This window comes from Ptychodera flava, chromosome 18 (assembly GCF_041260155.1).
Source record: "Ptychodera flava strain L36383 chromosome 18, AS_Pfla_20210202, whole genome shotgun sequence".
NCBI lineage: Eukaryota > Metazoa > Hemichordata > Enteropneusta > Ptychoderidae > Ptychodera > Ptychodera flava.
Genome location: NC_091945.1, coordinates 34710243 through 34725362, shown reverse-complemented (window position 1 = coordinate 34725362; position 15120 = coordinate 34710243). Strand labels below are relative to the sequence as shown.

The following is a 15120-nucleotide window of genomic DNA, read 5'->3' as shown; positions in this document are numbered from 1 at the left end:
TGAGGGCGTGCTCATGGTTTCTGGGCATACTAAACATTTTTTTACGTTTGCTGACCTAAATAATTTTCGTCATCTTCAGTTTCATCCCAACTTTGAAAGAGTTATTGGTTTCAAGGGGATCTGATCAAGGTTGCTAGTCTTGTTTTATTTTGATTAGTATCGTACTCAAAGTGTTATTACATATAGGGTTAAGTATTATTGTACATTGGGTTAGTTTTACATACCGCGTCTTGTTATTACGTATTGGATTAGAATGACATATTCCGTGAATTATTCTATATTGGGGTGATACAGCCCACTGCTGCGTTCCATAAACCTTATTGTTGCTTCATTGAAAGAGAACGACAAGTCACACCTTTTGTGACAAATTGATGATAACGCGAGTACAGTTTACGATTTCCACCTTCCTAATGAATCTTTTCAAGAAGGCTTTTCGTGCAACTCGCTTTGATACCACGATTTCCTTCATGACGTCGGAATGAAAACTGTAAATCCCACTGTGACACAATCGGGATTAAAGTTTGATTATCTGTGTTCATGTTACGATGAAGATGCTCATCAACTTTACATAGGTCGACATACTAAGGAATTAATACGATGCCCTGTACGGATTTATTTGTTACTTGCTCTTCTTGGGATTAAAAGCAACTTTCTCTATGTCAGATGATTATTTCGGAGGCAAACTAGCTGTTCATAAACTCTTAGCTACGGTGATCAAAGGTCATTTCATTAAGACTTTGACAACGTAAACGAAATGGAGACCTTTTACGCGCCAAATAAAGGTAACGGTAAATTATCTTTCTCATCATTTCCTAGTTCTATTGTTTGTAAAAATTACACGTAGCAGGGATACAGAACGGCTCAAAATTTAATCGAGAAGTTATACTTTGGGTTTAAAATCAAACATAACGCTTCTCAGATATGTTTCACCCTGCCTATTGCTTCCCGTATCACATCAAAGATGGAAGCATGAGGATGAACGTAACTGGTGGGAGGGATGGTGGTTACCTGGAAGATAGTTCTCGTTGGGCAAATTATCGTGCCCGAACCAATGCCCCCACCGTAATTATCACCCCTATATAACCATTTAGAAGACAGTACAAACTGACATGGCGCCTCGTCAAACGATATAAAGATTTGGTAGGTACAATCGGCTTGCATCAAACGGTTTGCACCATCGATGCAAACATTGAAATAGTGATGTACATATGTTTTTAAATTATCGCCTAACGCGTCGATGCGAAAAAAGATTTCACTTCGATGAAAGGAGATAAAGGTAATGTACTGCCTTGGACGTGCATTAGGAAAATATCATTTACTTAAAATTCTAACCCTGCACATTGAGAACAAACGAAAGAAAGTTCGGCGGTCACGTGACAAAATACAGAAACCCTGGGGACCCGGTATCTTTACGCTGAAACACGAGTGTAATCCTCCAGGAAGCATTTTAATTGGTGATTGAAAACTGATTGGAAATTGTGTTTTCCAAATAAGTACCATCGGGATTCCTATATACCTAGAGCCACTCTGTTGTCTAGAAAATATTTCCTTTACCTTGTTCTTCACACCACTCTCCTGTAAATCCGCAGGCGGGCACGTCGACAGGTTGATGAGGACCGGGCCAGTCGATCACCGCTCCCTCAACGGGTTCGTATTTTTTCCTCGTTCCATAGTAGTTTGCAATCACCTGAAAAATGCAAAGTCGGACTTTTGACTGAATCTCAACAAGCAGTACAACGGACGCTGTTCTAGTGAATCGATCTTACGAAGATGAAGGAGAGTGAAACGCTGAAGGCAGTATGCGCCTCGAAAGTGATATACTTAAACTTTTGCTCAAACTTTCCTCAAGGAATCTTTCAACCATTCTCTTTCAAAATCAAGAATAAAAATCGGGCGTCACCGTGCAAATGTTGGTACTAGAGAAACAAATTACTCAATATTTACCAATATTTAAAATTCAAAATGGCCGCCATCCCTGTGTTAACTTTATGGAGAAAAATAAAATTTTCGAATTTCGGAAAACTAAGCCGGTTAAAAGTTTTCTTACACCAAGAGCTTTAAAATAAACCCCCACAAGTGGTAGATCAGAAAAAAATTTGTAAAAGTTTGAGTCCAAATATCTTTCCCCGAGGGTCCAAATATCTTTCCCCGAGGCGCGTTCCACCTTAATAACGAAACAATCTGATCATCGCGAGATTTGTGTTTTCCTTCCTTCAGATCTTGATGTGATACGTTACACAAATCTTGAGCTTTATGTGTTTTCTGTGTCGCATTTAAATAAACGTGTCAGATTTACACTGAAATCAATGCAGTTGAATCTCTTAAAGACTACATCAAGTTTTATATTATCCATAAATATTTATTCACTGTCTACTCTGCTAGTGTTTTAGAAATGTTCGAGGTTGAGCGACAATCATATCGATACATAACCAGTTAGACTGTTTGAAAAGAAAGTTGTTACTGTGTTCAAGACGGACTGGCCTTGTATCAATCAGCTAAATATCATCATTGTTTGCTTGAGAAGAAAAATCAGATATCATACATTTCTCATCGGAAGAGATAACATCATTTTGCCCTTCAGATGTAGGCAAGCAGTCATTGTTATCTTTGTTATCGACCCAACGGCCACTACATCTGTATGTGGTCGACTCGAACCGACTTCTTTCTTCCATCATCGCCTTCACAAAGAAAACGTGATTGGAATCCGCCTTGAAAAGTTTGAGTATGTGATCCGGTATATTGGCTGATTGCATTGCACTAACGACTATGGTTTTCTTACAATACAAGCAGGACGAGAAAGCTGACGACTTTGATGACTATTATCGAGTATTCTTCAACACCATATTTCTGAAAAAGCTTGATCATCGCATCTACTTGCGAGGATGCACACGTGTCTGCAACAATTATTCAATTTTCCCAGTCTTCAATGCGTGGCTTTTTGTTTGTTCGTAAGCCGCTGCATGTAGAGCACGTAGGAAAACAGAATTAGTTTATATTCTGAAGCTCTGTTGGGCGCTTTTTGCCGCTTATCGTATTTACGAGTTCACTCGTGGATCACGAATAACTCCGTATCTTTATACTCGCATCGCTTGTATTTGTTCATGTTGAAAAGCGACTGATGCAGAAATATTGAAGGATTTCCGACTAAAGAATTGATCAATCAATTCAAATACGAAAATGTATTTTGTCTGCTAGCTAATGAGGTCCGTGTGCGATATGACTGTCTGATTAGGAAAATAACAATGCGGCTCAACTCAGAACAAGTTCTGTGCTCCAAGGGCGTCATCAGTTTATTGACCGAGAAAAATGCTTACGTTTTTATGATTCCGGGGTCGTCAATTGGAAATGTCTTATTATGTGACCTGCTTCGCACCGAGTTTCCATCATATTACTGATGTTATTCATCACATTTAGAGCATTTAAAAAGAAAGTTGTTATATTTGTTGTTTCTCTAACATTGGGAACAACACTTCAGATCAATTCTATTATTTATCTTGGATAGATGCGCAGATCATCACAGTACACATTTCTGCTCAGAAGTAGCAGACACGGATAAATGTTGGTTCACAATTTAATACATGGATGAGTAAAGTCGAGACGACTCGCCCAATATATAACAGTCCCATATGACTCTATAACAGTCAAATATGATTATGACAGTTTAACATGATATGACTCTATGACAGTCGAATATGACTCTATGACAGTCGAATATGACTCTATGACAATCCAATATGACTCTATAACAGTCCAATATGAGTCTATGACAGTCAAATATGGCTCTATGACAGTCTAATATGACTGCACATGTATGACAGCCTAATGTGACTCAATGACAGTCTAATATGACGCTATGATAGTCCAATATGACTCTATGACAGTCCAATATGACTCTGTGAATGTTTAATATGACTCTATGACAGTCCAATATGGCTCTATGCTTGTCTAAAAATACTCCATGACAGTCTAATATGACTCTATGACAGCCTTATGTGACTCTATGGCAGTCTGTGACTCTGTGACAGTCTAAATCTTATAGGAGTTGGGCCATCAGGATACAAAACATCGAACATGCAACTATCGTTGCTATGGTTTCGGTCAAATAAAGTATTGTATCGAGCTCATGTGTGGAGATGCGCCGTTTATGTACAGCTCGTTACGGATACCTCACAATGACGAGACATTACATTGAAAGGTGCATATCTTTCGGAGGGCTCCTTGGCAAAACAGACCAGTTTACGCTCACATCTCTTGATTTTGACATTGAGTGTTTCATATTATTTTGATAGGTGCATGTGAAGTAAGATGATAAGAACAACAGTAAAGGTGCCGTGTAGAAGACACTGGATGTCTCCACTTGAGATACTGATGTATCAAGACAGCATTTGTGTATTAGAAAAATGACTAAACGCTCTCAACATTCATACATTTACAGTGAAGTAATGGTCTTTCCATGTCTGTGCCGCGTCTTGCATGTCTAGGCTAATTGATGATCCCTGTGGAGCCGTGTTGCCATAGTAACGGGGATGCTATGAGATCTTCCCAACTGATACATTTCTAGAGTGGGTAGGGTCAGCTTGCCTGACGTTGAGGACGAGGGCCAAGAAGCGCTTTGATTGGATGTGAACTTCCTGTCAAATCAAATCTGAAATGTGTTACACTTTTTGTAACAATTTTTTACGTAACTAACTGCACAAATTTTGAGTATCCGACTCGGAAAATTCTTCAGACTTGAACCAAGACTAACTTCAATCACTCCGTAAAACAGGATTGAAACAGCTGTGAAACAGCCGAGATTAAGAGGTTAAATTTGACTACCTCGCTAATTATTACCGTATAAATGTATAGTGACGTCAGAGGACTTTCATATTGTGGCTTTAATATCGCATGATATAGCAAGCTCACTCGGCTTCTGTTAAATGATGGGTATTTTTAACTGTAACTTCCTGTAAATAAGCCCAGAAACTAGAAGTCATTTCAAGATTTTAGGAGAAAGCATTTGCTATGGTACTCTCGGTATGTGGAATTCAGGCGTTTTTGTATATCACGAATGTAACACAACGATATATACAGCGCTAAGACGATTTCGCATTCTGCGACCTAGAAAAACATTCACATATTTATATTTAAGTGAACCCACTTAACGTAAAGTTGTCTTTATATCCTTCACACTTCCTTTGGGTTCGTGTTCTCTTTTGTCAATCGCTTTACACACTCACGGATTTGCCTGCACTTTGCAAATAGGCTAATGCCACTATTCACTTGCTATTTAAGTTTATCAGCGACTCGCGCTGCCACTAATCAGAAATATAGAGCCGGATCGATATATATGAAGTGCTAGAAAAAAGTCTTTCCATTGTGTCTGCACCTGTTTAAATATACCTATCCTTTTAAAATCGCTTTCTCCCGAACACCTGCCCATAAGTTGCCTGGTTATTCGGAATTACTTTGTTGGCTACAAATGGAAATAGTCTTTCACTGACAGCACTTCCTTCACAGAGACGAAGAACAGCGTTGTCATGTGTTCTCGCAGTTCCATTACCCATGATGCCTCCATGACAACTCATGTCACTGTCCGGCGAATCTTGGAGTCTGTCTTCCTGCTTGGCTTTTGTTCCTAAACAAGAAGGTGTGATACTGCGGTGTGTATTAAGGCATTTCTGAGTAAGATGGAATTTTCCAAGGAAAAAGCCTCAAGTCATTCGCCACAGGGCGAAAGAAGTAACACAGCCGAGAATGTCATTCTAACACTGTGTCTAGTTTATTATAATTCATTGACCGATTATAATGATAACCGCGAAAACCAACTTATCTGATTTTTCCTGTATTTAATTGCTAGATTAAAACATAATTTACCCGACGAGTTTAATGTCATTCTAACACTGTGTCTAGTTTATCATAATTCATTGACCGATTATAATGATAACCGCGAAAACCAATTTATCTGATTTTTCCTGTATTTAGTTGCTAGATTAAAACGTAATTTACCCGACGAGTTTAATGGTACAGGGTGCTTAAAGGCTTTGCATGGGAGAGATAAGAGAGCGGTGAAAGTTTACAAAGGAGACAAAAACTGACATTTACGATGTACATGCTGTGTACTATGCTACATATAATATGTCTCATGGCAGGATTAGACCTATGACGTCAGGACTGTGGATTGCTTGCCCAGGTGATGCGATACGGGCATGAAATAGCCTGGAGTAAGTCTTGCTAGCGACAATTTCGTTGTTGGCCTCCAACAATGAACCGGGTTAAAGCTGATGACGTCACTATTCTTTGCGGATACCGCCTTCACATCTGCAAAGCGGACCGTGGACACTTCAAATATCTGTGGTTAGATATTGTCATACACAAGTTCATCAGGAATAAAATAGAAATACGATTGACATAGCCTTATGAGAAGAGCATCCGCGGCTCATTTCCCATGGTCCACAGGGAACTGGAGCCAATAAAACTAAAAATTCAATAGATTTTTTTGGGTGACTTATCTTATGACGTCAGTGCCGAAATCAATACATAGCGAGAAATGCTAACCTATTTCTCTCTCTCTCTTTCTCTTTCTCCCCCCTCTCTCTCTCTCTCTCTCACACACACACACACACACACACACACACACACACACACAAATACATATCACGATGATGTGCGCAAGTCAAATGATAGATGGCAAACTTTGAACGATATAATGTCTTGTACAGTTACGAAGTGTCAATGTAAAAGGTTCCATGACATTTTCTGAAATATGCAATGAAAAATGAAATGTATTGCTGGCAAGAATACTGAGGATCAGACCACCTGAGATTTGTGTATTTCATACTCCATCTTCTAATTGTGTCACAGTTCAATGAGATGCTATATCACTAACTCTGTCACCTTGTCGCCATATCAACAGTTAGACGGTCGGATATAGCTGGTTTTTCTCCAGGGATCATTAGAAATCGCTTGGCTGCGGACGCGTGTTTAGACCGAATTTCCCATTTATTGCTAGTAATTCGCTTTAAGTCTACAGTGATCTTGCCTGTCATTCAAACGAGAGAAATCACGTTATATCAGGAGACGGCATGGATCAACCCTGCGGATACATTTTTTCTGTTGCTTGGTCGACTCTGTTCAGTCTCCTAACACGTCACTCGCCACTTTCACTCTGCAAGCGGTCATGCTCATTTCGGTAAATTGCTTTCTGCGTTTGGTCGCAAAGGCTGTGTCTTCTGACCATATAACACAGTTAATAACGATGCACTTTATACACATTCAAAAATTTGGTCGTAAAGTTCCTAGTTGGAACAGCCTACTTTACGACAATCCGAATAATCTATAGGTAATCTTAAATTCTTTATTGACGATCCTGAGCTTCGCAATCAAATTTTCGGAAAAAAAAGTTTTCCTCCGTGATTGACTCGTCGCTTTTTATCTAATGTGAGGGATTACTATTGATTTTTCTTTGATAATAATGGTACATTCCTTTGCTAGATATCCGTTTGTTTTGGCACCACATTAGCCATATAACGAACTCGTGACGACTGACAATCAAGGTTTAACAACCGTGTATAAATGTAGCTGGACTACTTGAGCAAGGGAAGCAATGGTGTGTAAACTCGCTAGCCTACCTGCCCATGTCACGTACAAAGAACTTACAGCCACACTGTAAAGATAAATTATACCTTGATTAGTTTAAACCAGACTTCTAATCATGTTATTAAAATCACATAGGGTCACTTTGAAATGACACTTTCAGCTCTCATTTCATAGATTCATTAATTTTTCTGTATTCTATCTTTTTATCCTTTCTCCTCCATTATGATGAAAATTAGATCTGACCTGTTGGAACGCATGCATCTCTTATCGATTTAAGACGAGTTTACTTTGATGTGGGTTTCAACTGTCGACAACACGCACATTTTTACGAAAACACAAAATGAACGGAAGATATACAAAGAGAATTAAACCCTCCGGACTTTGGTGAGCTTTAAAGTAATATGATCAATTGAGATGGATATGATGTGCATCATTTTCCACATGAAATATTTTACCGCCAAGGCTGTGCAAGTATGAAGTAGACGAAGTTTAATATCTTATCCATGCGACGCAGCGCGGCGATAACGAGCCCGCACTGGCAATTGTGAGAAACAGGTAAAGTTTATGTACCCGAGGTCTGTAAATCGCAGGCATGATCATTGAGATGGTAGGCTGGTCAGAGAGTCACGAGCGTGAGACATTCATTCAGGCGTTCATTCGCGGTCTGTGTCTCGATTATTTCTGGCAGTCAGCATAACCAGGAGAATTTTTGGTTTGTCCTGTACGAGCTTGTCTGTCATAATCAGGCTGCAGATTTCTTCGATCGCATCGACCATGGTTCAAAGGTATTTAATGGAGTGAATTAGGAAAAGATTGCTTGTTCTACTTCGTTGAATCGATGTCTAACAGACTGGTCAATAACAATATACGTATTGAAATTTATGGTGAAAAGGAACATACTTTTGAATGTGTAATTGCCAGGTGGAATCCAATGACAAGATGTTTGATCAATGTGATATTGATCATGGCATAAGGTGGGGTACAACGGCTCGAAAAACAAACACGAACATACTATTTACTATTAATGTTGATATCTTACAGTCTTATAACCTTGCGAATGATTGTTTCATATCAAGCTTACAGAATAAACGACTTGAACTAAATGAAATTATAAAATATCGAGATTTCATCTTCAGTTATCAGAATTATCTACTGATCTTGCGAACAGGTTTTAATGCTAATTGGACATTCTACATGCACAAAAGTAGTGTTCTGATTGAGGGAATAATATCCACATTCATACAGATACATCACGAATATGGAAGTTTAAGGTACAGCGGTCCTGACGTCGCCAGCGTTTGCTTTGGGCGACAAGTCTATCTGTAAAATGAGTCACGTAGCAAGAACACATTTGCCTAAGTGGAAAGTGCTGTCTTGAGATTGGTTAAGTATTGAACATGTGCAAATATAAAGTGGATCTTATATTTTCGGCAACACTATTGCAAAACTTACAAAATATCACGTCCGTTACAAAATACCAAATAGACAGACGCAGTATGGTATCGGAAGTGTTTCTCGGAGACTTCTACATCCAGGTTTTTGATAACAATCTGCGTTTAAAAAGTCGCAGAAGGCAATTCTTCTTGGTCTTACGAACTGAAAGTGTGCAGTCGACCATATCTGCGCCGTGCTTGGAATTACAATTCTTGGCTTTCACGTCAGAAAGTGAAGCTTTATTCAAAGATAAAAAAGTATCATAATGAAGGTAGTTTATGTGAAACTGAACCACTACATCAAGATACATATTTATTCGATTATGCGAGACACGTTTTTGTATTTATGAATAATCAAAAATGTTCCGGAACGTTGTGATAAAGAACGATTTGCCGTTTACACAGCACGTACAAGTCTAGTTATTTATCTGTAGTTTCAATTTGCGCTGCAGGATTTGAACGATCATATTTGACTGATTTCGCCCTTTTTCAGAAATTTTGAAATGAATTGTACCAACTTCAAATATGTTTAAGTGACAGTGTCAATGACAATCTGCCTGGCCAACTAAGCAAGTCGTTAAGGCCTAGCAGATGTAATTTTGATGATTTTTTCTCACTGGTTTTTCTTTTCATGGCAACCACAGTTTCTTGTACTGCTCTCTAAAGCATACTGAGATACGTCGAATTCAGCTTGCCAACCCTGCCTGTAAATGTTTGAGCTGAATTGTTATTGTTTACAAGTGAATTCTAGTCCGGACTAGAATTCAAATGTAAACAATAACAGTGCATCATTGCATTGACACTGTGTTGACAAGCTAAACAGTGAACGTTTCAATATTTTTTTGAGAGTAAAACAAGAACTTGTAATTGATATACAAAACTAGGATTGTGAAAAAATCACAAAAAATTACAGCTGCTAGGCCTTTGGACAAATTAGATGCTAACGTTTGCATAAACGACAAATTGTACTTTATGCAATCCATGAAGACACCCATTCTGCTGAACTTTGACGAGTACAAGTACAATATACTACTGTAAGACAATGATGTCGTCACATGATATCATGAAACTCAACGACACTTTGACGAAGGCGGTTGGTGAGACACAGCTCTTGATTTCCTCACAAGCTTCTGAAGCTTCGTCTAAATAAGGCCTTGAATGGGGTTTTTTCTTCCCGTCGAAACATCTTATTGACCGTTGGATACACACAACTATAACTGATAAGGGTAAGATATTATACTTTGGGATGTAATGCTGGGTCAAAGGTCAAGAGATGGCCAGATTTCATTGAAAAGCTTTACTACGTTTCATTTGCTTGATACGAATCCACCTTGAGGATGAAAATGAAGTACGATCACAAGACGGTGTTTAATTTAGATGTATATATATATCGTTATGTTGACGTCTACGTAAGTTTAGACTTTTTATCATGCGTAACACTCATTTAGCCGCTGGAATATAAATCATGCATTGGGTTGTAGAAGGAGAAAGAGTCCATTCGCGAACTTCGCCAAAGTCTTAACTTGTAAGCATGGAAGGCCAGAACGCATTAGTCGGTTAGGTAGAGTGATCAATTGATTAATTGGTGTACGTTCGTCAGCAAAATGTGTGATCGCTTTATGATGGCTTGATTCGTCTTTCAAATAATTGATTTCAAAGAATCGTGTAAGGAGAGTTTCCAAAGCAAGGCTGATAATAAACAAAAGAGCTCAGCTGGTAGCACATCAAGCTAATGGTTTGAATAAGTTATGAGTACTTTGGCCGTAGCGTCACGCATTTAACAAGAATGTACATCTTGAAACATCTTAAGGCGGGTTAACGCATGGCAGATGATGAGTTCCTTTGCGGCGTATATTTCTTGTAAAAATTCATATCGTTGTTCACAAACATTGCCATCCGATGTATCTGTATTGAAAATCTCGCCACCTGGATTAATAAATCTACTGGATTTAAAGGGCTTTCGGTAGTCCAGTTGAAAGGTGTATTCAATTAATCCTTTTAATACGGTAGCTAGTGTTGTGGTGGCTATCGAAAGTGAATGATTCAACGTGTTTTTTATTTTCCTAAACGAAGGGGATTTTTCAAAGACATGAATGTACAGCTGCACTCATTCATAATGGCCTGGTGTTCAGGAACCAACCTTACTGTACTTTCAGCATTCAACCTCTACTTATCGCACATTTTACTGTTTTCATTGTTCACGTCTTGTGATGGGCGCCATTGGTTTGCATTAGATATTGAAAGCACCTCTCAACAGTCTTGCAGTTTACTTAAGGAGAATCGAAATGAGACAATTTGCCCACTATCCCTGTAGTCAGAATACTCAAATTCACTTTTCTACAAATGAACTTCACATGATACACACACATAATTATATAACACAAATATATTTCCATTTTAAAACTGAATCATCGCTGTATCGTATCAGCGTGATGATATTGACTTATATTTCTTTTACTAAAATTTTTACCGACTAGTGAATTGTAATTACCTGTAGGCCAAATGGAAACTATTGTCAGACGGACACTAGTGCTCAACATAAACCTGAATAATAAATCGAGATCACACGTGTGGCCGAATTTCATATCTTGTGGCAATGAAATCGTAAACCGCGCTCTATATGTCTTATTATTAATTGAAATGTATAAGGTTCGAGAAGCCTGGAGTACTAGACAGTTCCCTTACCTTGAATAAAACCGAAACTACGTGCCCTATCTACCGAACAGATGCTTCGTTCAGATGGAAAACCTCGACTTCATTGCATGTAAATCGTGTAGAAAACTCCCACTCGGAGGACAAGAAGTGCCTGATACTTATCTTGTTTTATCAAGATCGACGCCAAAATGCCCTGGGCAGAGATATCAACCAGAATTGGAAAGTACCTTTGCCACCTCGATAACATCATACTTTGCCAGCCTTGTAATTGACTAGCACCTTTTATTTAATAACTTTCCCCGTGACGCGAATGGCAAGAGATAGGTACCACAGCTTCTCTTCCTTGAGACGTTCCTTATCAGAGTCAGCTATATTGACTCGCCCTCCCAGCTTCACGTTAATTGAACAACCAAAGCTGTATCTCTCTAAACGTAAATAAGGTCAACTTAGAAGATACAGCTATATGCTCCTTTTTCATAACATGTCCTTTTGAACTCACAAGAATTCCGCATCAGTTCTTGATTCTTTTAAAAGTTTTGTGAAGCCTATACCTGTGACATGAAGCTGCAAAAACTTGGCATATTTATCGAGTCACGACATGTTGTTGCTGCATAGGTCAACTCGCTGTGCGTCACTGTTCTCAATGTCACGGTCAGCACTAACATACTGAATAATCATTGACATCCTCTGTACTGTCATAATTGTCAACAGCAGAGACCGCACCACCATGGCCACCACAACCACAACCACCAGCACCATCATCATCATCATCATCATCATCATCATCATCGCTGTCAACGATAACAAAATCAACACGACAACACAACTTCTTCACAATCGTCAACTCCTAACGGCTTCGTTTTCTCCATCTCCACACAGAGGATGCGACAAGATACAATTTGTATGAGAAGTAAGTTAGACAGACCTTTTGCTCGACCCAGACAACTTGAGTGGTTTACATTTAGATACTTTGCATACAACGTGGCTGATTGCTGATGGGTAGTTAGATAAGACCCTGGTGACATCCATTCCCGCATTTGAGAAAGCGTTGCAGGAAAACACGGTGAAATAATTGTGCAAAAATACTACTTGAACGAATAAGAACGACAGAGGAGATAAACAAGGTTACTCCAGGGAGATTAATTCACGTAATTACCCAAATTGAAAATAGAGTTCGGGGAGTTTGATTTGGGTGTACCAAGATGGTGTCACCTCTAGCGATTAATTCCAAACTAACCGATAATGGACTTTCATCCGTAAACAAGAGAACAACAATAAAAGAATGCAGTGTTTCTATGGGATTACTATCCCGAGGACTATGAAGGTGAGCAAATTACTACTGTGTAGGATCTCTTCTACTAATAAATTACTATTCACTATCCATTAGATAATGCACTGATTAAATTTTTTGGTCATATAGGACATGAGCAGAGGTGCCTCGCATGAGGTTGGAGACACACATTGCGTACCTCGGGTGACGCCATCATACTCAAATCCTAACGGTTGACGTTCTCTTCCAAAGTAGGAGCATATTTATGCAAACTTTCCAAAACGGAAAACCCTTCCGGCTATGCGTAACTCGACGCGGCGTTGCTCGCATTTTTAGATTACAAACGCGAAAAGAAAATCCCACGTTCTTATGAAATGTCACGATATGGCAAAGCATAGCCCACACATGGCTATTGTAGCGAACATTAGACAGGTCAATGGATGGTTCGTTGATATTTACACACCGTCGATGACATCAAGTATTATGAATAAAACTGACAATAAACTGATATAATCATATAACTGTGTTTAATTATTGTCACTTCCAAGTTTAAAAAAGGCTATTGTATTTTCGAATCATACGCCAAACCAAAATTTAATTATGGTTTCGAGAAACTATCAAAATCAAGTTATATATCTTACCATTTGAAGAATCATGTGACAAGTTGCTAATATTCCATGTTATTATATTATCCCTGGCATATTTCAGAAGTTGTGAACTGTCTTTCTGTTGTAAGATGAAATCACTTCTCTGACCTTAAAACTTTAGGACATTTCAGGGACTGGACATAAATTACCCGGGGGGATGGTCGGGCCGGTGTTTTTTGAAACACCGCTGCGTCAAAAATAGTGACCCTTCAAAAGTTCATGCACAAAAATTAGTGACCCTCCCCCTTATCCGTGCATGAAAATAAGTGACCCTCCCATGTTACTCAATACCTCCCAACAAACCCGCAATGTGTTCAAGACCCCCTTCTGACTTGCTATACTTTTTAAGTCGCCCTCCCGAAAGGAAGGCAAAATGTGGTCGATATAACGCGTTGTCCAAAAAATATCAAATCATATGTGTGTGTGATAATTCATGTAAATGTATTTTGCTTGAAGTGGCAGGTAAAAAGTGCATGCCTGTACAAAAAATGTAATTTTTAGATTTCATTGATAATGTTGATTCACTATACATGGTAGACTATAAGAAAACTACGAACGTGTATTTTCCAGTATAAAACTAGCAACAAATGTTCATCTATAGATGTTTAATAGTCGCGCCAGCGGCTTACTGACTACGCATGCGCTTATTCATAATATACTATGCGAGTAACCGGAAGTGTACCCTTCTTTCACGGGCGCCGCCATGTTTTTTTTTTTGAGTACTCGTAAATAAACAAAAGGAAACAAATTACTATTATATAACATGCCTTTTATAAAATATACCTCTTTTATTAGCCAGTAAACGTTATTATGCACATTGTCGCTGATACAAAATATCGTTAATATAGATAAAGGGAGAAAACTGTCGTGCATATGAACGGAGCATACGCAAAGAATGCTGGATTGAATTATAGAAGAGCGCCCCTGTGTCAATAATTAGATTCAAAAATTGCCACTTTTTAGACGGAACGCTATAGTTTTCAGCTTGCAAGTGGAAGGTGGGCAGTGCGGTTACCATTGCAATGATAATGATTGCATAATACGTCCCTTGTTTATCGCAATAGGCTGTTATCATTGTAAAAATTGCCAATTTTGTCCGAAATTTTTACACGCTACAGAAAATCTATACCTGCCCTGCTGCAGGGTTTGACGTCGTGTACGTACGTGAACTGCTTTCATCAGAGGGAAACTGGGCATACCGGTAGTTGTCATATAAACGTTTATGAAGTAACAATTACAGTTTATCATGAACCAATACAAATAACATTGCCAATCTTTAATAACCCCTGGCGCGACACCAAGGGCTGAGCCCTATATAATATTAACTGATATAGATAGACTGATTAGCATGGGTTGTTTACAAGTGCACATGTGAACAAGATATTTGATTTTGGAATTTCGATCAAAATGTTGATCCACTATACAAACGAGTCTATGACAAAACTGTAAAAAAAAATTTTCAGAATTAAAAATATGCACTATTTGTGCATATATGGACCCTGAATAATTGACATAATTGTGCTTGATTAGAAGAGGG

General features: G+C 38.6%; 1 protein-coding gene across 4 annotated transcripts in view; it reads right to left on the bottom strand.

The window, feature by feature from the left end:
* Positions 1-15120, bottom strand: part of LOC139117469 (atrial natriuretic peptide receptor 1-like) — a 294651-nt gene that overhangs the window by 37955 nt on the left and 241576 nt on the right. For all 4 annotated transcript variants that reach the window (XM_070680595.1, XM_070680593.1, XM_070680592.1 and 1 more), the window contains exon 5: positions 1555-1687. In XM_070680595.1, coding sequence (XP_070536696.1) covers positions 1555-1687 — 133 coding nt within the window. The remainder of the gene's footprint in view (positions 1-1554; positions 1688-15120) is intronic.